The sequence below is a fragment of the Malania oleifera genome, chromosome 10 (genome assembly GCF_029873635.1).
Source record: "Malania oleifera isolate guangnan ecotype guangnan chromosome 10, ASM2987363v1, whole genome shotgun sequence".
NCBI classification, from domain to species: Eukaryota; Viridiplantae; Streptophyta; class Magnoliopsida; order Santalales; family Ximeniaceae; genus Malania; species Malania oleifera.
Window position 1 is genome coordinate 50,199,196 of NC_080426.1, and position 25,201 is coordinate 50,224,396.

General features: G+C 34.2%; 1 protein-coding gene across 1 annotated transcript; it reads left to right on the top strand.

The window, feature by feature from the left end:
* Positions 1–1,945: 1,945 nt before the first annotated feature.
* On the top strand, positions 1,946–24,017 carry LOC131166464 (uncharacterized). Its single transcript, XM_058125058.1, has 2 exons — positions 1,946–2,480; positions 23,030–24,017. The coding sequence occupies exons 1-2, from the start codon at positions 2,107–2,109 to the stop codon at positions 23,529–23,531; spliced, it is 876 nt and encodes a 291-aa protein (XP_057981041.1). The 5' UTR covers positions 1,946–2,106; the 3' UTR covers positions 23,532–24,017.
* The last annotated feature ends 1,184 nt before the right edge of the window (positions 24,018–25,201 follow it).

The window sequence follows — 25,201 nt, forward strand, 5'->3', positions numbered from 1 at the left end:
ATTTGAGTTTATGACTATGGGAATATTATGTCAGTTTTCACTTTTTAAAAAATTGAGTATTTGATTATGGAGATATTATGTCAGTTTTCATTTTAAAATTTAACTGATTAAATTTGAGTACATGATTATGGGGATATTATGTTAGTTTTTATTTTAAAATTTAGCTGATTAAATTTGCATATATGATTATGGGGATATTATGTCAGTTTTGATTTAAATATATTTGAGTTAAATTATACTACGGGGATTTGATCACATTTGGGGTTTTTCAAAATATATTGGAGATTAAATTTAAATATGGGGAGTTGATCATACCAGTAATTTTTTTATTATTTAAATCTACCAAATATATATATATATATATATATAAATAAAAAATTTCATAGGCAAGCTATGAAATTTTAATTATTATATAAATTGCATAGTATGAGTTATTTTATTTAATAATTGAACAAATTTGAAATTTTATGGTATTATATTTATTACGTGATTTGTTGGAATTTGTATATTTTCCAAAAGGGGGATGAATTAGGGATTTAAAAATTATCCTTCTTAGGTTTGGTTCAAATTGCAGTTAGTAGTACATAACCTAGGGTCTTTCTAAAACAGTCTCAATTCCCCAAGCAATTAACTGAGCAACTATTCAAAGCATAGATAGCAGACTTAATAATTTACAATCATATACAATAATAAAACATAAGTGTTGTTTATTTTTGTTTTGTTTTTGATTACATGAGAACTCCAGCCACCAACGAGCCTTTCGAACTTCCTGGTGAGGCACCAAACCTACAAATCAGCGTCCTCCGTCCCTAGATCTCACTGATCAGGGAAAAGTTCGGAATGCGAACACGACTTCTGTGCATCAGTTGGACGTTCGGCTAACCCAACCCTCAGGACACATCTCCATTACCATCTATGGTTAAAAAAAAGTGGTATTTGGAATTAAAAACATAATATAATATTATTATATTTAATTACTAATAATCTTGTTACTAGTGTATATTGTAACATATTACTATCATATTAAATTATGATAAAAATAACATTATTAATTAAATTTGAAAATTTAATTTTATTTAATATCAGTTTAAATTAAAAAAATAGTTATTTTTCAATCCAAAATTAAATTATAATTACTAATATATATTTTTAAATAAACATATTAATATTTTTATAATTAAATTTTAAATACTAATTATACTATTTTTTAATTAAAATTTAAATATCTCTATAAACGAAAATAAATATTATTTATAAATTAAAAATAATCTTATTATTAATGTATATCTACGACATATGATTATCACGTTAATTTATGTTAAATATAGTATTAATAACTAAATTAAAAATTTCAGTTTCTTTAATGCTAATTTAAATTTATAAATGGTTTTTTTTTATATTTTATTAATACTTAATATATTATAAGGCATAATAAAATTTAATTAATAATTATGTTAGCTATTATTTATAAGTGGCAAAAGAACCATCCTTCTTAAAATTTACTTAATTAGTTTTTAAAAAATAATTTTAAAAAAATACTTTTTGTAATAAATGTTTGTTGTACAATAAATCAAAAACCATTTTTTTATAAAGTACTTATTTTAAGTGATAAATACTATAAACACTTTTTTTTAAGTGTTCAAACAGAAAATAAGCAATTAGGAAGAAATATAATAAATAAACCAAATGCAAAGAAAGTTACAATTTTAGGAATAAATTAGGCACAATAAACCCTGGAAAATGAGCCATCAAAATGGGAAAAATAGGGAAGGACCCCAACATATTCCAACAACCAATCATGTATTTTAGTAATTTTAATTACCCGATAATCCAATTATCCAAACCAAACTTATCCGAAAAATGCGACTTCCTGTGCCTTTTTCCCTTTCAAAATTTGAAAGATATATATATATATATATATATATATATATATATATATATATATATATATATTTTGTTTCTGTCTTCTACCCAGATAAACGGAACCTCGTCTGGAATATCCGCGAACGAAAAACTCTCCACTTCCGCGAAGAAAATATGGCCCTTTCCAGGCTTACTTTCCGCTGATCTTTTCTGTCAGAGAACGACCTCGGCATCTGACGCCCGATGGCCTTCCTCATTCCTTACCCCGACGTCTCATCCATCTCCGGCTCCCGGCGCTGGGAACCTCCGGTAAAGGTTCTGTCAAAACCTAACCCTAGAAATGTCAAATGCTTCTCGAACTTGAAGACCGGTGGGGAAGTTGGGCTTAGGATTAGGGCTAAGATTGAAAATTGTGAGGTTGGGGTTTCGGACAGCGAGAAGAATGTGAGATTGTACATACAATTTTCAGCTCCTGTAAAGCAAGGATCGTCGCTAAAGCAGAGGGAGGAGGATGAAGAGAAGCGGAATTATTATGTGAATACGGGTTATGCGATTCGGACTCTCAGAGAGGGATTTCCCGAGCTATTTTATAGGGAGCTCAATTACGATATTTACAGGTTTGTATTTGATTCTCCTTGAGACCTTGTAATTGGCATTTAAGGAGTGCTTTGCCCGCTTTAAAGAACCAAAATCACAGCGGTTTTTCCTTTCAAAGATCGGAAACTACATGAAACATGCTAAACAAGCAATGCCCTTCTCGTTTGTCACTGGTTTCAATTTTGTATTTATTTCTCATTCTTTCATTGCTAGCATATTTGTTTGAGAACTATGAAGAAGAAGAAACTAGCACGTGGATATCATGGTTGGAAATTTGACAACTAGATGACTGATTTAAGACTCAGCTTACATATAAGGCTCAAATCAGCAGATGTACACATTGTTACAGTGGTTCAATGTCACTGGAAAACCCTTAACTGATTAATCTTACATGGTATTATATCCTCCGAAGGATTCTACCCTGCCATGGCTTTTGAAATGGACTCCTTTTCTTATATTGTGAAGCCTATTGCAGTTCTAGTTGTATTGCCATATTCTTTGGATCCGATAAATTCAGCTTCTTCCTCTTCTTCTTCTTTTGCCGTCACCTTGAGTAACTCTACGGTCTCTACCTCTTTAAGCTACAGAGGTAATTTCGTGCTTTGGCAATCCCAAATCATTCCCATCCTTTCGTTGGCATGATTTTGAAGGGCTTGTCGATGGATCATTTTCACACCCATTAAAGCTTCTTTCGGCTTCACTGGTGATGTGACTCCTTCCAATCATCAACCCAAATTATTGCTATTGGCCTTTTTGGTAAAGCAGGATCAGCTGATTCTTAGCTTTCTCCTCCATTCTTCAACCAAATCTATTCCTGCACAGGTTGTTGGTATTACACCCCTTCATGCTGTTTGGATGAGTCTTAGTCGTCGATTTGCCTCCCAATCTAAGCCTAGATTATGAATCTTAAGCTCTCCCTTTGATAAATCAAAGGGTATGTGATGATGCTGGAATATTTTCAAATGAAGTGTGATTATGCAAATCAACTAGCGGCTATTGGTGAAACAGTGTCTAACTCTGAGTTGGCTTCTTATATTCTTGCTATGATGAATATGATCCTTTCGTGGTCGCAGTCACGAATTGTTTTGAAGTCATTGATCTTGATGATCTCAGTGGTCTCTTGTTCACCTGTGAATGTTGGTTAGAGCATTCTCATACAAAGATCTTGTTGCCCCTTGTTAATGTGGCTATTAGGCCCTGTTCCCGTAAAAACTTTCTGGAGACAATTCTTCTCACAACTGTTTTTCAGGCTCTCATCCACAGTTCACAAATGGGAAAGATGTTGCCCCTTCTTCTAAACTTTAGGTATAATTCTCAATGTTGGCAATATTCTTCTTGACAAGGAGCTTCTAACTCATGGGCTTCTTTTCAAATATGAGGCAAAGCAGGCATAAAACATTGTGGTGCTATTCTTGTTTTGACCATAGTATTACTGTATGCTGTTATTGCTGCCTCTTACTCATCAATAGAACTGTGGGTTTTTTTTGTTTCTGCCTTTCTGGTGCTACAAACTACCTTTTGATTTATCAAGTTTGATAATTCATTATCCATACCATGGCTCAGATTGTGTTACAGTTGGGAATTGTAATGCACTTTCTTTTCAACAAACTGGCTCTTTTGCATTCTTCTTCCTCCTTTAAGCATCTATTTCTTTATCATGTTTGTCAAGTTTCCCACATCATTTGCAACCTTCTCAGTGTCTCTTGTTTTCACTTGTGATAATGATGTTACTTTTAAATTTAATGCTACTTTTTGTCTTGTTAAGGATTGCACTGCAGTGATCCCTCTTTTTTGAGGCCGAATGGAGAATTGATTATACAATCTTAGGCCTCTTTGTCTCTTTCTCCCTTGTCCTCATGTTCTCCACCTTCATTTATGTTGGTTGGTTAGCAGGCCTTTATGAACACGTCATCATCAATTATCCTTCTCCTAAAGTGTGTCTCATTTGGCATTCTAATTTGCCTCTGTTCTTATTTTCCTTTTGTTCTACTTGTCCTCGTGGCTAGATTTATGCTTTGTCATTTTCTCATTTTCAACCTAGGGCTACTCTGCATATTTGTTGGGGCGTCCCCTACGAGTGATGTGTTGCACTTGAACCACTTGGGTGTAGCGAAAAGTGGGCGAAGGTGGGCTAGGTCGTCGCCTCGAAGTGAGTGTCGGCGCCCGGTGTCACGGTCCGCCTTTTTCACACCGTTGTGAAGGGCCGTGCGGCGCTAGTTAAAGCACTTTTGCTTAACTAGCCAGCCTTTTGTTTACCAACATTCATCCACGAAGCACTTTCATTAACATTCAATCAGATAGCAGCGGAAATAATAAGCAATTCATGAAAGCCGTGGCAACCAAGCAGTAAATATTGAAGCAAACGTAATTCATTAATAAATCCTCCGTTGACATGTTGTACTTAGCGAGGGAGGCAAGTAGGCTAAGCACGTTGACAATTGCTAGTGAGTTTTACAATGACTGATGAACACTCACCCTCCCCCTAAAGAGCTTTCTAGGCCATTCTCACTCTAGCACTAGGAAACATCAAAGTGACCGAGGAGTCATACTGCCTTATTTGGCTTACAATGAAAGAAATACTAGAAAATAACCCTACACTAGTATTTACATGATGGAAACCCATCCCAAACACACGAGATAAGCGGTCATAGGCAAGCATAATGCCCTGAACAAGCTTAGCCCGTGACACCCGGCTACGGTGTCAAATATTCGAGGGTTCCTGTTTCATTTTGGATGTGGGCAGGTAAAGACGTTACTTCAGGAAACTAGGATTAGATTAGCAACTTGGAATATAGGGACACTTACGTGTAAAAACATGGAAATTGTGGATACAATGATCAGAAGAAGAATTAATATAATTTGCCTTCAAGAAACTAAGTGGGTGGGGGAGAAAGTTAGTGAAATTGATATATCAGGATTTAAACTTTGGTACATTGGAAAAGAAAAACATAAGAATGAAGTAAGTATTATTATAGACAAAAACTTAAAAGATAGCGTTGTGGATGTAACTAGAGTAGGGGATAGAATTATAAAAATCAAGATGGTATTAGGGCAAGCGATAATTAATATCATTAGTGCTTATGCTCCTCAAGTCGGCTTAGCAGAAAATCTTAAGAGATAATTTTGGGAAGATATTGATAGTATTATATAAGGCGTACTAGGGACTGAGAAAATATTTATAGGAGGAGATTTGAATGGATATGTTGGAAGAGATAATAAAAATTATGAGAGGATACATAGAAGATATGGATATGGAGACAAAAATGAGTTTGGGGAGATGATCTTAGACTTCGCTATGTCATATGATTTTAGTATAATGAATACTTGCTTTAAGAAGAGAGAAGAACACTGAACAACCTTTAAAAGTGGACAAAATAGAAGCTAAATAGATTTTTTTTTTTTTTTTTAACTTGGAAGGTAGATCATTTATTATGTAAGGATTGTAAAATTATTCCAAGTGAAAGCCTAACCACACAACATAAAGTTTTAGTGTTAGATATATATATTAAAAAATGGAAGATGTTAGCTTTGGTGTATTCCCAAGAGGGGGTGAATTGGGTATTTAAAAATTAATCCCCTAGGTTCAACTAATCTAGCAAACAGTATTTCACAAGCCTAGGGTCTTTCTATGTATTCACAATCCCAATCAAATATTTAAACGATAAACATAAACATACAGGTGCAAAAAGTAAATTGCGGAAAATAAAATCAACACCAAATATGTTATTGGGGTTTGGCCAATTGTGCCTACGTCCCCGCTTCTAGTTCGCAAGTCCGAGGATTTCACTAATGCTCATTTAACGAGTGGAGCGACACCAGTTACAATCAGGTCAATTAACGGGGCTGACCTTAACCAATACGCCTTACCACGATGACGCACCTAGTTTTCCTAACTGGGTTTAAGCCAGTCCGAGACTATTTCACAGGGTTAGTCTCCCTCTTCAAGCCCGCGCCTAGAATACAATCAATATGAAATTTTCGTACAAAGAAATGTGCTTCTCAACTAAGTAGGTATGCACTACAATACGCACAGTATACTCAATCAACCACACATCAACAATATAGGAAATGTAAGGTCAGTGATGTGATTTTGTGCTAGCAACACTCAACAAGGTATTATCACTAATATGCTCAAGAGTGTTCTAATCAAGCTATTTCTTTGAAACAGTAAATATCAAATCTCAATAATAAATCAGGGTTTCAAAGATGCTTAATCAAATATTCAAACTAACTTAAAGTATTTTCCTTCAATGTAATGAGCTCAAGAGTAGTTTGAAAAATATTATAGCTTGTAGAAAATGTTTTTGCACAATAGAATCAAAGCTAAGGGAATCTTGTAATGACAATGCAAAGATCCCTAAGCCTATTAGTTTATCCCAACTCAAGATTTATAATATTGAAATCTGTGGGATAAACCTTAGCCAAACTCCCCAAAAAATAATATCAAAAATCAATCAAACAAATGGGAGTTTTAGCAATACCTAATATACACTAGCACAACCAATATGCTCTCACAATGCTAAAATGTATCAAGGGAATAAGTATTTGAGAGTATTTTGGGCAATATGAGTTTCTGAAAAAGAGAGGATTTTCCACTAATGATTTTTGCTGATCACAACTTAATTTTGCAAATGAGCCCCTGTATATAAAGAATGGCAAAATTATAACCGTTGTGGGACACATAGGGCATTCTTCAATTTGTTAAAAAATGTTTAGCAAAATCAACCTTGTTTAACTATTTTTAATTTCAGTAAAAATTAATTTAACTCGCGTGATTCGGGTGCTTGACTCAAGGTTCGGTTGCTCGAACAGACTCAACCAAAAAAGTGCTTTTTCGAAGTTTGGGTGCCCCAGTTTGGGATTTGTTGGCTAAACAAAAGACATAATGTTTCTGTCCGCGGCTCGGGTGCCTGAAGCTAAGTTCGGTAGCTCGAACTTGCCAATTCGGTCACCCGAGGCGTATTTGAACGTAATGTTTGGGCGCCCGGGTTGGTGAAAAGGTGTCAGGTTAGGGATTCGATCGCCCGGGGAAGATATGGTCAAAATGTGTTCGGTCGCTCGAAGCATGGTCAAACTGTTGACTTCTCAACATTTCGGGTGCCTGAGGTGAAATGAACCCCTAGGGTCCCGTCGCCCGACCTCTCTCAATTTTTCCTATATTATTGAATTTTATTCATTTTTAACACTCCTCATTTTTGTATGATATATGTGCATGAGTGTTGGGACCTAGAGTCATACTAGGGTCTTACTGAGCTTATCATATATATGTATGATATGCAGGTAATTATTACAGACTATATCCCTAGTTACACTATTACAGGCTCATATTACATAAATTGAATTTACAATATGAAATAGAATTTTCAGGGTCTTCATGTCTTGCTTCAAGTGCCATTCTTTAAGATGCTCATCTAAGCCTGCATATACACTTGAAAACAATCAAATACCTAAGTATTTGTCATTATTAAAACCGGGTGTGACCTATAAGGTCAACAGAAGAAAAATGATAAAATAAATCAGTGTAAGAAAACTAGATGGTATATCCTAAAAGGAGAAAATATAGTAAAATTTAAAGATAAAATGATCAAAGATGGGGATTGGATCATAGAGGATGGGATAAATACAAATACTCTTTGGAATAGATTAGCTAGCTCTATTAAAAAGATAGTAAAAGAGATTTTAGGTGAATCAAGGGGAAGATTCTCGAATAGCAAAGAGGATGGGAGAGATACAAATACTATTTGGAATAGATTAGCTAGCTCTATTAAAAAAATAGTAAAAGAGATTTTAGGTGAATCAAGGGGAAGATTCTCGAATAGCAAAGAGAGTTGGTGGTGGGATAAAGATGTATAAAAAATCATTAAAACAAAAAGAATTTGGTATAAAACGTGACAAAAATGTAGAAACAGAGATAACTTTGAAAAATATAAGGAGATAAGAAAAGATACAAAAAAGGCCGTTAGTGAAGCTAAATATAGATCATTTAATAGTTTGTATGATAGATTAGGTACAAAAGAAGGGGAAAGAGATTTATTTAAACTTGCTAAAGCTAGAGAAAGGAAGAGTAGTGACTTAGGAAATGTAAAATGTATAAAAAGTGATGATGATATTGTCTTGGTTAAGGACGAAAACATTAAAGAAAGATGGCGAAGTTACTTTAGTAAGTTGTTTAATGAAAACCAAATAGAAGGCTTAAACTTAGAATTGTCAAATGAGGAAAAGACTAAAAATATGAGATTTATTGGCAAAATTAGAGTTAACGAAGTTAAGTTTGCACTAAAAAAGATGAAAAATGGGAAAGCTATGGGACCAGATAACATCCCAATTAAAATTTGGAAATGCTTAGGTGATAACGGAATTATATGGTTAACTAATTTATTTAATACAATTGTAAAAATTAAGAAAATGCCAGATGAATGGAGGAAAAACACTTTAATACCTATATACAAAAATAAAGGAGATATTCAAAATTGTAATAACTATTGTGGAATTAAACTTATGAGTCATACGATGAAACTATGGGAAATGTTAGTTGAACAAAGATTAATGTTAGAAATGAAGGTCTCAGAAAATCATTTTGGTTTTATGCCTGGGAGATCTACCACAAAAGCTATTTATCTTTTAAGAAGATTAAAAGAAAAGTTTAGGGGAAAGAACAGGGTCTTGCATATGATATTTATTGACCTTGAGAAAGCATATGATATGATACCTAGGGAGGTTCGTGGGTTTTAGAAAAAAAGGGTGTATGTAGTTGGTATACCGATGTCATTAGGGATATGTACAATAGAGTACAGACTAGTGTAAGGATTATAGATGGAGAAACTAGAGAATTTCCAATCACCATAGGTGTCATCAAGGATCTGCTTTGAGTCCTTATCTTTTTGCTTTAGTGATGGACCAATTGACTAAGAGTATTCAAAAGGAGGTTCCATGGTATATGTTGTTTGTAGATGATATTGTATTAATTGATGAAACTAGGGACGGAGTAAAGGTTGAGTTAGAATTATGGAGAGAAGCTTTGGAATCTATAGGCTTTAGGATAAGTAGAAATAAGACAGAATATATGAAATGTAATTTTAGTAATGATAGGAGGAATATTGGAGACAAAGTTAAATTTGATGATGAAGAAATAAATAGCACTTGTAGATTTCGATCCCTTGGATCTATTATGCAAGCTGAAGGAGAAATTGAAGATGATGTAATGCATAGAGTTAAAGCAAGTTGGGTAAAATGGAGAACTGCTTCAAGTGTGCTCTGTGATCGTAGAATACCCTTAAAATTGAAAGGAAAGTTTTATAGGACAACTATAAGACCAGTTATGCTATATGGATCGGAATGTTGGGCGACAAGAAACATAATATCCAAAAAGTAAAAGTTGCCGAGATGAAAATGCTTAGATGGATGAGTGGTATAACATTGAAAGATAAATTTAGGAATGAACATATTCGTGGTGAGTTAGGTGTAACTCTTATAGAAGATAAGATAAGGGAGGGACAACTCAGATGGTATGGACACTTGCAACGTAGGCCGCATAGTGCACCTGTGAGGAAGAGTGACTTAGTTATTGTGGGGGGTAGTAGTAGGGGTAGGGGTAGACTTAAAATAACTTGGGAGGAGATAATGAGTAAGGATTTAATATCCTTGAATCTATCAAAAGAAATGGTCCATGATCGCATAAATTGGCAGAAAATAATTTGTATAGCCGACCCCCACCTAGTGGGACTAAGGCTTGGTTTTGTGTTGTGTTTCTCGTGGGTTATCAATAAATGGATCTCGTTATTGACTTATTTTTGTTGATGATTTTAGTAGAGTTATCCTCTGAAATCTAAAGCCAACATCTTTCCCACATTTAATTAGTTGAAATCTCTTACAAATTCAAAGTAAAATTGAGGCCATTCTTCAATAAGATTGGGGTGGTTAATATTAATATGCTGGAAGGTCCTTGATCAATTGAGGATTGTTGATTGTGTCTTGCCTGCCCACCCATGAACAAAATGGGACCATGAGCGCCATCATCATTGTCATATCATGGAAATTGGTCTTACCCTTTCCAGCACATGCTTCCTTACCCCTCAATTTTTCGGATGAAGCTTTTCAAATGATGTGTTCTCTCATAAACACACTTCCCATTACCTTTGGTGGTTTTGTTTGATAAGCCCTGATTATTCTTTTCTTGTTACTCGTTTCTTTGCCCATACATTTGTCACAAAGAACTCCAGTTTCATTCCCTTCATTGTGTATTTTCAAGGTTATCGTTGTTTTCACCATTCCTGGTTTCTTGCTAGCCTCATATATGTATTTCACTATGTCTTATTTGCTGAGTCTTATTTTCTTTATTCTGCATTGAATACTCCTGCCACATTCCCTCTCATGTCCAACACCTCATTTTTTCCTTCCCCTATTTTTTTTTTTTTCCTTTTAACTTTTAAGCCTCCTTCCTTTGCTCCTCCTTTGCCTCCACCTATCTTATCTCCTTTTCTCTCCATCTCTTCAATGCAGTTAAATCTTACAAATCTTCCTCACATCTCCTTCTCATTGCATGATTCTGGCCCTATTTCATCTCCACTAATGCTGCCAATGCCTCCTCTGCTTCCTTATCTGTTTTCTACCATGTCATGCCTTTTCCTCTATCCATTCCATCCTATTCTATCCCTGCCATTGGCTTATTTGTACAACTTCCTCTACCATCTGCTCTCAGTTCTCATCTCATGCAAATGACAGCCAAATCACGCACAGCTTCTCATAACCCCTCTGCACCTAATGCCTTTGCCTCTGTTACTGATGCTATGCATGGTTCCCGTATTGAATCCACTTACTTTAGTCAAGCCATCAAACACCCTCAATGGTGAGCCTCCATGACTGAGGAGTTTGATGCCCTTGCAGTGGTGCTTGGTCCCTTGACCCCCCTTTTCCCTTTACTTCTCCTAGTGGGTGTAAATTGATTTTCCAGCTTGAGCGGCATGCAGATCATTCCATTGAAAGGCACAGAGCCCGTCTTGTGCCTAAGGGCTTTCTTCAACAAGATGGCCTATACTCAAATTTTTAGCCTTGTTGTTAAGTCATCCACACTCTGTTGCTTTCTCTCTTTAGCTCTAATGCATGGCTGGCCGTTGCAATTAATTGATATCAAAATGCTTTTCAGCTTGGTTTTCTTGCTGAAGCAGTTTTTATATCCCAGCCTCCAGTTTTTGTTGATCATAAATACCTTCTTCAGATGTGGCTGCCTATGGAAGGCTATCTAGAGTGCTTGTGCCTGGTATTCCCAACTTGCTTCAAAGTTTTCAGAACTTGGTCTTCACGATGCTGTCTCTGAAGCATCATTATTCATTTGCTTTTAGGGTTCAGTAATTGTGTTGGTTTTAGTTTATATGGATGACAGTATCCTAACTGCCTGTGATTCTTCATTTCTATCTTCTCTCTCGAGTCTTGACAGCCTATAGTTGATTTTCCAGTCAATGATCTGGGAAATATATGCTGCTTTCTTGGTTGGAGGCCAATGGGTCTTCTACTGACCCATTTCTTTCTCAAGGTAAATGTATTTCGAATCATCTTAATCTGGTGCATATGGCAGCTGGTAAATCTTATTCTACACCAATGGCCCCTAATCTGACCCTTACAAAATCTACAAAATCTGGTGGTTATCCATTTGAAGAGACCACTCTGTATAAAAACACTGGGGAAGTCTGACAAAGCGTGCTCCTTACTCATCATGAAACTTGTTTTGCTTTCAACAAGGTTTCTTAGTATATGCATGCTCCAATAACTACTTTATTTGTCGTTCTCCTACATTAGATTTGGTTTTTTACCCTGACTCTAATGATGATCATTAGATCATTATGATTAACTGTGTTTATCTTGTGAGTAATTTAGTTGGTCATCTACTAGACAAGTGTGTCTCTCATTCAATCACTGAGGTTGTATTAAGGACTTGCTAAATGTTGCTGCTGAACTCTCTTGGCTGCAAAATTTTCTTCATGAACTTCTCGTTCCTTTGTTTAGCACCCTGCTTTTTGTGAAGTGACAACCTCACTGCCATTTTCCTTATGGCTAATCCTTTGTTTTGCTCATGCACAAAGCATTATGAGGTTTACTTACCCTTTTTTTGTGAGAAAGCATCTCGCGAAGAATTGGAGGTCCATTACATTTTCTTCTCTTGATCAAGTAGAAAGCATAATGATGAAACGCCTCAGTTTTCAACTATTACCTTTGCTTCATGACGAGCTCATGGTTCCCTTTGACTTGTTTCAGTTGAGGGGACATATATTAGATAATCATTGCCTGTCCTGACATCAACCTCATCCCTTATTTGTTTTAATTTTTATTTTTCAAATTGTTACAGCACACTGACAGATAAGGCTCACGTCAGTACATATTTATGCTGTAACTGTGGTTCAATGTTAATGAAAAACTCTTTAAGGTTGCATTCGCTTCATAGTTGAAATCGAAATCAGAATCGGAATTGGGGTCCACTAGAATCAGAAACAGAATGTTAGATTCCTCTCTCATGTTTGGTGCGAGACTGAATCGAAATCAAAGTCATATTACAGTGTTTGGTATATATAGATATAAGAATCGAAAATGAGTTTAGTTTATCAATTATGACATTATAGTATAAAAAATTTATTCAATTAATTTAATATAAAATAATAATATTATAAATATATAATTATTATATGACATTATTTTATTAAGTTATATAATAAATAATTTTTACAGTACCAAACATTTTGATAATCATGTACTTGATTATACTTTACATATTATATTTTATCATATTTTTTATTATTAGCAGTGTTTTAAAGGCTCAATTGAGGCTCGCCTCAAGGCAAGGCATGCTTAAAACGCCTTGAGGCTCAATCTAAAATACCAAATTCCAAAAAGGCTAACACATTACATGCTAAGGCTTACGCATTTTTACAAAAAACACGCCTTTTGCGTAGCAAGTATTTTACGGAGTACATTTAATTTTTCTTTTCTACATTATTTTTGTGATTTTCTTAATTTTTACTTTATTTTAAATATATATAATTTATTTGACAATTTTTTATCTTAAAAAACAAATTGTCAAAAGGCTTACGCGTGCCTTTTAAAACATTGACTATTAGTTTTTTGTTTTAACTACATTATTAATATTACATTTTATCTTATATTTTATGATTATGATATATTAATATATAATTTATTAAATGTAAATATAATCTCATATATTAATATTATAACATAATTTATTATTAAATATAAAATAATAATAAAATAAAATAACAACCGTAACATTATATTTTATTATGCAATAGTATTATATTCTTTTGTATATTATTACTATTATATATTTGTATTATTAATATTAATAATTAATATTTTTTTTTAATTTTAAGATTATATGTAATAATATAATAAATAGATAGCGATGCCACAATTATATCACAGTATTTTATAATTTAATATTGTTCTATTATTTTCTATGTGTTATAATATTATTTATATATAACATAAAATAAATAATAATGGTAGTATTATTTTTTGCATATGTAATATGTATTATATAATTTATAATTTCATATTAATATTATACATTCATTATTAAATTTTATTATTAATGATAATATCATAATAGTTTATATTTTATATCATTTTTCATAATATAATAAATCAATAATCATATCACAATTATATTGTAATATTTTAATATTTTTAGTACCATTCAATTGATTTTTATATGTTATAATATTATTTATATAATAAAAAATATTAATAATGATGTTTTAGATTTTATATATATATATATATATATATATATTTGATTGTTATTTTCTAAATTTATGTAACATATTATATGTAGGCACGCATGGGTATGTATGTATATGCCTTATAAGGAATAGGGTAATAAATACTGTGTTTTTAGGAATTAGGATTTGATTCTGGAATAAGAGACAAGAATAAAAAAGTAGGCAAAAGGGGGAATCTGGTTCCTTCATGGAATGGAAATCGGAATGCGATTACCGTAAAACAAATGCTAGAAATGGGAATCAACCATTCCGCTTCTTATTCTTAGAGTTGATTCCCAACCAAACACCACCTTAATTGATAAAATCCTATACTAATGATTGGTTACTTTTTGGGAGGGAAAAGAAAGAGAGGAAACATGTTTTTAAGAATGTCCATTAGTTCAGCTGAAAATTGAGATGAATAATATGGATTTTGGTTAATTGACCAGTCACCAGATAATTACAAAATAAGTTGAATTGTTAAAAATCAATGTATTTGGCAATTTGGATTTTAGATGTTTAGAAAGAAAAAAAAAAGGTAGAAGAAGCAGAAGAAAGAAACTAGAGCAAGGCCATTCTTCAATTTTGTGGCAAGAACTTGTCATTGATAATAATTATCTGTGAAAGGATTTGAATGAATGTGCTCTGATCAAGAATGTGTTCTTTGTTGAATTTCAAACAATAAGTAGAGCTATGTGCGGTAATACTGAAGTAAAAATTAATTCTTCCTGTGTGCACTCTGTATGTGTGTGATGTTGATACCATGACATTCTTAGTTATTATCAAGTACATTGCCTAGTTTGTGGGCCTGTGGCTTCTGCTATGTGTGGACTAAATAATCAGCTATATAGTTAAAGTTCAAACTGTATGCTGATGGCAATTTTTGTTTTTTTTTTTTTTTAAAGCTTTGTTTTACCTGTGAAGTATGATCATAAGATTTTTAACTTTTAGGGCAAAATACACAACTTCCCATGAGATTTATTAAAGAGGCACTGACCCGTAGTTTCTGAAAATGACATTAAACTCTCCTTTCAGTGACAAAAAAAAGGGTGTCAAATTTTCTGTTTTTTTTTTTTTTGGACAGTCTTTTGACGTTTTTCTTAACTCCTGTTCAATTATTCTCTCTTTCGGTATCTCCAGCTTTAAGGCACAAAATGGGTTACCCATCTTTGTCCCCCAATTGCTCTACAATTACAAAACAATAAAAATAAAAATAAAAAAAGAAAGTTGCAGCAAAAGTATCTGTTTGATGTTTCTGCTGATTTGGGCTCTTGATTGCCCACTAGTGGCGGAAACTGGGACAAACACCCGAACGTTACAACATTGCAACAACATAAGCAGAGCATCTCATCTTCATCCTGCTTGCTGCAGCTGCATTCACGAGCTTCACTTCCCAAATCCCCATATACAAGTCTCTCATGCTCATTTGACTGAAACCTGAATCAGCATGAGTCAGATATGACCTCAAACCTGAAGATACAGAATTTGAATGGGGATTTGGGGTCTCTGGAGCCAGTGAACTTAGCAACTAGGAACTTGACCCAAGTTGTATTGGCTGCCTTCCAAATCAGCTTACATGGTCCTCAACCAGTGATTTCAACTGAGTGCAGTGTGCATCTGCACTGATTGCTCTCAGAAAGCTGAATCTTATCTTCGTCTTCCTCCTACTGTCCTCTTTGCTGCACCCTGCTTGGTGCTGGTTGCTCAATGTCTTCGTGCGCCCATACTTCAGGTTCAAATGCTGCATTACAGAGTTTCTTTCTGAACATGACATGCAATTTTCAAAAGAGATTCACCTAAAACTCCTGATGAGGACTGTGTATCTAAAATGTGTTTGAAAAAATACACCAACCAGAATTACTAATTATCACTAGGGATCATCTAGAAATTAAAAAAAAACAGACACCAATATGGCATTTCTTTTCCTATGCATGTTCAAAAATTCTATGAATGGAAGATATTTGAATTCAAGCCTCAAATCAAAATCTAAAATCAAATGGGAAAAAAGGTTGGGAAAGGTAAAAATGATGGCAAAATGGTTTAAACAATTTTTATTTTTCTTGATATAGCAAATTTCCAGTATCAATTTTCATGGAAGGGGTAAAGTGTCAAGAAAATTATATGTCCAGTAGGTCTGTGTCATTTTAGAAACTTATGGGAGGTCCTTGTCTTTTTATAAGCCTCAAGGGAGGTCATTGTTTTTAGCCCCAATTTTCAAGCAACAAGAGCTATGTAAGTAAAGAGGAGTTGTGTTCAAGGTCTTCAATTTCGATTTTGACTCAAATTTCGAAGCTCTGAAGTACGGAAATTTCTATTTTTGATGTTAATTTCGATTTCTATTTGGAAAAATAATGGAAATCAGTAGTAAAGCATATAATTTTTTTATGAAGCTTTTGAAATGATTAATAGAAATAATAGTGTTCGTTTTAAGACTAGTATATTACAAGTAAATGCATCTATGCTGTGTATGAGGTGAAGTTGTAATATAATATGTGCATCAAACATATTTTGTAAGATAGGATTCGACCATTTATGTATGATTTCTTGTACACTGTCCCTTCACACTGGGAATGTACATTAAACATATTTAGTGAATCAATTAATACAAATGAAATTCATAAATCATTTATATATTATTTATTATGCAAATAATGATAATTTAGTCATGAATGGTTAAAAAAAATGTTGTTGTAAGTTTATTATTTTTATAATTTCAAAAGCACTTGTAATAGTATTTTGTTTCGATAAAAATAAATAAAATAATTTAAGAGAGAAATTTTACTTCACTCTTAAATCTCTCATTTGAATTTTGAGGAAATTTCATTGCATAGTTCAAATTTTGACAAGTTTCGCTAAAATTTCTAGATTTCGATATATTTTAGATAATTCGTTGAGATTTTGATGGAAATTATGCAAGAAGGAAATTGAATGCCATTTCGATTTTGAGGGTCATGGAAATCAAAAATTTTGACGGAAATGTTGACAATTTCAAGGAAATTTAAGACCATGATTTTGTTTACTTATTGAAGTACTAACACCTACACAATTTGTGATTCAACTGCTATTGGTGATATTGGGTGCAGCCAATCTCGGTCGTTAGAGGGATTTTTTTTTATGACAAAAATCTAGGAACATTAAAAAAAAAAAATCAATTGAATATTAGTTGTTTTAACTCACCTTCTCAAATCTGTCTATAGTTTACTTGTCTGTCTGATGACTACTGGTGAGAGGTTCACTTAGTCGAGCCAAGTTAACTTCTCCCAATATCAAGTTCCCTTCTTACTTTGAGCACAGTTTTGGTTACCCTACTTGCAGATTCTAGTAGAATTCTCAGGCTTATTCTCCTGTTCTTGGCTACTTTGTTGAAACCCCCTCACAGATCCACCCCTTGAGAATGTCTAGACTGTTAATTTGGAGTGCATCCCTCATTTTAGTTGGAGGTTCATTGGGGCATATGCTTCTTCATTTTGAGCATTTACCTGGTTGGGAGTTCAATTCTGAAGTCTTGGAAAGTAATGTTGGGTGCGACTTCTCTGAAATATTCTAGCTATTCAGAAGGTGTAGAAGCATGTGACTATATTTCTAAGTGATTGGAAGTTTTTATTTGTTAAAAAATATCTGACCATCTGGGACATGGCTTCCTCTGAATATATTCTTCATGTGGCAACTTAAAGCAGATGTGAAGTTTTTTTGGCTGAGAAAGGAGCATTGCAATTGGCACACTCTTTGGGCAAGTCTGATTGAGGTTTCTTTCAAGTATTATCTTAGCCTCATTTGTCCTTCTCTTTTGTGTAGGTTTCTTTTTCAGGTTGGAAATCTTTTCCAACATTGGTATCTTTTTTTTTTCTCAGTGAAATCTTCTATTTCCCATAAAAAGGGTTCTAACTGTGTTTATTACTTGACCTTCTCTACACCATATGCCTATACTAAGGATATGTAGCTTTTAGTTCCTGGTGAGTTTTATTTATCGTATGAACTCCAGTAAATCTATACAAGTCGCTTTAAGAATTTAATGGTCAGAATCACTGAGATTTTTTAATGCTTTAACAGGTTTTCAAAATCATGTCACATCTGGTTTTTGGCATATAATGTTCAAATAAATTTGTGTTTTAGCTAGTTATATTTCTTATAATGAAACTTATCTTTTAAACTGGACTAAACATAATTTCTTAAGGGATTGTGAGAGATTGGATAGGCTTTGATATCATTTCTAGTTTGGGAAAAATATTTACTTTTAAATATTTTGATTTACAGGGGTCAATAGGGAGCACTAGGAAAGTTCTGAAGTGACCGTGTAGACACCCAATTTTGTCCGGGGCTTATATAACACAAAATTGGGCAAAATTTATTAATACAATAAAGTGAGGAAATACAGGAAAAATGAAAATACAGGGAAAATTGAAGTTTTACATTGAAAATAAAAAAAAAAAACAGAAAAGGAAAAAATGAAATGAAAGAAGAGGTGGGCCGGATTCTTCATGCTTGCAATTGCACACACACACACACACACACACACACACACACAAAAGAATGCCAGTTAAAATTCTGAATAAAGATTAATTGGTTTTTAAATGTGATTGAACAATTTAAATTGATTAATCAATTCAATGAGCAAATTAGTTTTAAGCTTGATTGATCAATTTAAAACTGATTGATCAATTAAATTTAAATCCAGTTGCTCCTCAGGCCTATAAATAGAGGATTTCATAAGGAAGGACACACACAGAAACTGAGGCATAGAGAGTAAATTGTTTATTGAGAGTTTTTGAAAGAATCGTGAGGATCAAGAAGAGCTGGGAGTTGGTAGGCTTGAGATTCAAAGGTGAGGAGCAAGAAGGTTGTTTGAAGGGCAAGTGCAGCAGAAAGGAATTCATGAAGGCTTGGGCAAAGGAAGAGGAAGCTGCAAAAGTCAAAATTCAGGGACAGAGGTAAACGCTGGCTAATTTGGTATTAGATTTATTTCAATATTTGGCAAATGTTGAATTTTGAACTTAGGATTCAATAATTAGAGTTCAAGTTTAGTAAGATAACAATTCAGATTTTTTCCCAGAAAATTCCAAATAAATTCAGGTATTTGACCCCAGTTCAGAATATCCAGGACTGGGTGTTGACTTGGATCCGACTTGAAAACCCGAGTCAACTAGACTTGGATCCAAGTCAACTGACCTGAGTACTTAACCTGGTTCTGACCCAAATTCTTTGACCCAAGTCAAAATTGACTTACGTCAGCCTAGCTCAATCTGCCCATTTTTTGTCTCTCATGACCCAAATGAATCTGGCTTTAATTTAGTCCATTTAGAAAAGAACCCATTTCCCAATTAGCTTGTGGCCCAATTTCAAATCCAAGCTAAAATTGGGCTTAAACCAACACAGTTAGCCTAACCCAACCAAACCCTAAACTCGAGTAGCCTAACCCTAAACCTAACCTTGGTTAACCTTAACCTTGATTTCTTTAATTGGTAGGAAAGTGAGAAAAAACACAGGAAAAGTAGAAAAAAAATTAAAAGAAGAGAAAAGAAAAACAAAAAGAAAGATTGAGAATACAAGAAGAGAAAGGGGATCAAAAAGGGGGTGGATACCCATCTCTTTAGGTTAGGATCTGTTGGTGGAGAGATCAAAGCTCTCTTCTCCTGCTTTTGAATTGAGACTTGCAAAACGAAAGTCGGGAGAGAATTAGAGAGATCGAAGGAAAGAGAGAATAAAGAGAGAGTGGGAAACTGAGATTCTTGTGAGAACAGAGAGAAAAAGGAGAGGTGAAAGAGAGAGAGAGAGTAAGATTCATGCGAGAGAAGAGAGAAAGCAAAAAAGGGAAAGAGAGAGAGGGTGACAGAACCATGCGAGAGAGAGAGAGAGAAAACAAAGAGATTTGGGGAAAGTAGAGAGGAAAGGAGAGAAGAGGGCAGGAAAGAGAGAACAGAAGTGGAGAAAGAAAAGAAAAGAGAGGAAAAAATGGGGTTTATATACATATAGATGCATGTCATCATACGGATGATGACGCATGGCATGCTCAGGGCTGCATGTCTGGGAAGAGACATGGCGCAATTCTAGTCGTCCAATGTGTGTTTTTTCTGGACGGCTGAATTGCTGTCACGCTAGCGATCTATGCTAAATTCTCAGAATCAACCAAATCATGCCACGTGGTGAGTGACATCATGTTGACGTCACTCTACTACAGAAAATTCAAAAAAAAATTAAAATTAAAAAAAATAGTGTCATGTGTCGCCATTGCTAGCCCACTTTGTCCCAATCAGATCAAACTGTTTTGACTTGGGTCAACCTGAGTTGACCAATTGACCCTATTTGAATCGCCGGTTTATTTATTTAATTTAAAAATTAATTTTTAATTTTTTAAAAAATTAAAAAATTAGTACAAAAATCAGGAAAAAATATTAAAAAATAAATAAAAAAATTAGTTATTTTTACTTTGATAACAAAAAAAGTAAAAATAAAAATACCAAAAATGAAGGAAAAAGTCTTTAAAATTTCAAAAAATTGCAGAAAAATGTTGAATTTTTTTTGGCAAATTCTAAAAAATTTTGGAAAAATCTAGAAATATTTTAAAGACTCTATTTGATCAAATTTGATGAATTTGTTTGATTATTATTTGTATATATTCTATTTTTGTGTGTGTGTGCGTCCCAATGATTAAACAAAGGGTAAAAAGGTATTTTAAGACCTCACTTGTATTAGTTCTAAGGGGGTTTATCTAATAAAATCTTCTCTTTTGGAGGTCTTATTATACATTCCTAAATTGTACTTTATTATATATTTTTTTTTGAAAATTTTAGTGTTTTATTTATTTATTAAGGAGTTAAATAAAGATCATTAGATTCAATTTAGGTATAATTCATAGTTAATTAGGTACTGTTCGTATAACATATGTGTAGGGGATGCTAGTACCTTCCACTCGCATGACTGAACTCCTGATCCAAACTTTGGCAAATGTAAATCGAGACTATTGGTTTCTTGGCTTTAGGATTAGTCAAGAGATCAATCTACGAGTAGTGATTAGGTGAACTAACCCCATTTAAGAAAATAATAGGTTAGTGACGACTCCATCGAACTTATATTGTTATCATCTCTTGCCATTCTGGGCCCTTCTCCGGGACGTTGCGATAGATTGCATTTCCTTTTTTAGGAGTGAACCTGGAGCCCACATGTTAGATGCATTTTCGTAAATGTACTTTGCTAGAGACATCTTTAAGTTTGACATTTCGAAGGTTTTTGTAAAGACATACCAATTAATTTTTCTATACCAGTGTATCACTCAACCCACAGCAGAGCAGACATCCACTTTTATACTCATAGCAGTGGCAACATAGTTTACCCCCTTGTGGTTCTGTTGCAGGCAGATTCCTGGATGGCTTTCAACTCCACTTCGTTTCCTCAGTTAAGGTGGAACGTCATGTTATTAAATGCATTTGTGAAATTTATAGATTTTGACATTTTACCTATGATTAGGTGATTAAAAAGGAAGCTTGCCTCTTGAAATAGTATATAGGTCTCCAAAAATTGTTCTTTGAATCAGTTTGAACTGCCCTATGATGATTTGTAGAATTTGTAGGCCGCTTCAAAAATTATTGATGTTTCTGATTAATTTAGACTATGGGTATTTTGTGCTGAGTACATGGATGCAAACAGGATCCAGGACTCTGCTGGTTGTCATTTGGAAAACACTTAAATGTAGCCATATTTGGTTTATTGGTGATGAATTGTGGGATGAGGGAGAGACCTAATATGTGGGAAGTTTTCATATTCACATCTGATCAATACGTTCCCCTGAGGAACGATGTAGAGCAATGTATGAGTTCAGAACTTCTGATTGGGAAGGGTGATTGGTCATGATAGGCATGGTCCTGCATTGGTCAAGTCTTGCAGCTTTATTTTGAATTGTTTTATGTTTTATATTGGCTTGTCTTGAATGTGTTTTTGTTGTTGCAGCAAGGGTGATGCTTGGACGCCTTGTATTTATATCATATGGTATGGTTAAAACTCATGAGCATATTAAGCATGGAGGCATGCACATGATCCCACGTCATATAGAGTAGGAGACTCTTTGAGTATGAAATTTGAGGCCATTCAAATTTATTATATAGTATCTTGTACATATTAATTCTATTTGGCTTAAATATTATGACATTAATATATTTAAATCAATATCTTATTCAGTATATATGTACCCACACATTATTTAATGAATATGGTTCACTTTTTGTTATTTTTAGTTTAATGGTTAATATACACTTGTGGTTTTGTTGGGAGCATAGATTTCAGGCTTTGTATTTGGATGTGTGTTTTGGAAACTCAATATTTTAGTATTGGACTGTTCAAATTAGTACAAGCCAAATCCAAGGTTTAGATTCCAAGCCCAAACACGGGATTAGTGTTTTGTGTGGAAACTATCGTTTTATTGGGCTAGATGTTAAGTTTTTAAATATATTATTTTGATCTGTTTTTGAAAGAATATTTGAACATGTTTGTTTGCTGCAATGGTGTTGTGCATTTGCATTGCACATCCCTATAGGCCTTAAGCTAATGCAATTTATTTTTAGCTTATGTATGCTATTTTGCGCATGGTCGGATTCAGTGTTATATTTTACTGTATTACGTGCACTGCATGTGCCATGAGCTGATGCATTTTATGCATGACCAGATTTTGTGTTATGCATTTAATATAATTTTAAATAAAGCTGCATAAAATCTGCATCCTTTTTTCTCAACATGGCATTTACGAGTCCTATAAAGATGGCCTACGACATGGAATTATTTGCTCAAACATTTTATTAGATATTTTTTCTGTACAGGGATGACATCGTCTTCAAAGATCCTCTCAACACTTTTGTTGGCATTCAGAACTATAAATCAATCTTCTGGGCGCTGCGATTCCATGGCAAGATATTTTTCCAGGCCTTGTGGATTGACATCATTAGCGTGTGGCAACCAGTGGAGAGTGTCATAATGGTTCGGTGGACTGTCCATGGCATCCCACGAGTCCCATGGGAGGCTCACGGTCGATTTGATGGCACTTCTGAGTATAAACTTGATAAAAATGGAAAGATCTTTGAACATCGGGTTCACAACATTGCTTTCAACTCACCACCCAAGTTTCAAGTGCTCTCTGTGCAGGAATTAATTCAGTCTCTTGGCTGTCCCTCTACGCCAAAGCCAACTTATTTTGAGATTTCATCGTTCCACATGATGGAATTCATGCCATTAATGGTGCAATTTTCTTGGATTAAGTGCCTTTCAGCCTCTGCTTTAGCGTTCACTGATAGATGTATGGCAGAAAGTTCGAAGAGAACATAGTCTTTGCAGACATGCTTCTCAAGTTTTGATGTTTGTTGTGGTATGGTAAAGTAAATAGATCCTGGCAGGATCCTTGGTGGCTGAAAACTTGGTTTATACTGCAATATGTGACTCAAGTTGTATCATACACTATTTAGGAGGTGCCCAGTCTGTGTTGTATGCTGAAAATTCGGCCAGCAAAGGAAACAATATTTGATCAGTTGGGTGTAATTTCTTGGCTTGATTTTTCAAGCTTATACATACACAGTTTTGTATAGTAAGAAGTGCACACTAATGTTTCTCTTCCTCCCTCCCCTGTGCCGATGCTTAATACAGTGCATGGTTTGCTTTTGTTCATTGAGTGCCAGCTGTTTATGTATATAAAATGTAACCATGTAAATTTTTGAATCCCTGTACAATAAATTTTGATGGTGACATACTTCCCCACAGAATGGGTAACCTAGACATTGCCCAAAGATGTGTAAATTTTAGGTTATTTGTTTTACACACGTGTCTATTGCCATGGTATCAATCTGTAATTAGTGGACTTTGCTGTATGTCGCTATCTGCTCGAGTTTTCATTTGCAGGTGTAGTTTTTTCGTATTGGATGGTGCGCACAAATGTGGCAGTGGTACCACCATGTGTTTAGGACATAAGGTTATAGTTTGTGTGTAAATCCAGTGGGTTTCCTAACAGAGAATTTTAGTATGGTGGTTTTTATTTCCTCCTTCCCCCTTCTTTGAATCTAATTACTCTGCCCCTTTTTTAATGTTTAGATTGATTTGGGTGAGCAGTGGCCTGAGTCGGGGAGACCAAGGCAGTGTCACGATCTCTTCTCATCCGGGTATGTATTTATCTTAAGGGATGACTTTTATGGGATAAAACTGCATAAACTAAAAGGCCGAAGCGGCTAACGCCCTACAAGATTTAGGCAGAGATTGTAACTCATAGCATGTCCTCGTAGTTCTTCTCCCCTTGCACCCGGTCTCCTGTGTCTGGCTCTTTCATTATCTATGTCATTGCCTTTTTTCTTTTCCTCTTTTTTAAGCCCAAATGCGAATGTGGAATAAGAGGCTTTCATAATCAACTTAGCTTTCGGCGATACTTGGTTTTCAAGTGAAGGGGGGACCTTTGCAACTTGCCACAGAACCCGTCCAATCTGCCTTTATTCTCTCCTTTTCTCCCTTCTGTCCTATTTGGAGCCTTTTTGAGGCCCTAGGTATAGAATGATATACGATAGGATATTATTCTTATTGTTTGGGATTCCCATTTGGCACTCATTCATCAAGTAATGTGTTTTTTATATGCATATTTTTTCACTTAAACACTAAAATTAAATTTGATTAATGAAGTATCTATTTTGATTTTTATCTAATGTGACGAGAATGTGATGAAAGTCACTCGCGCAAAATCTTCCTTTGTATCTGTGGAAGTTGTTTCATCTTGATGAAATTGGAAAAAAGTAAGCATGCGCATAGCGAGACTTGAGAACAATTGCTCTTTGTTTATTCTGTGTCATGAAATTATATTTTAAAAAAATTATATTATTTTATTTATATTGACAATATAAGATATCAAATTCTTGTACTTTGATCCTCCTATGGACCAAGTATAACTTAAGGTTCTTATTTTAATTCGAAAATTTAGACCTTGGTGTCCAACTATGATAGTGTTAAATTGGTGTCCGACT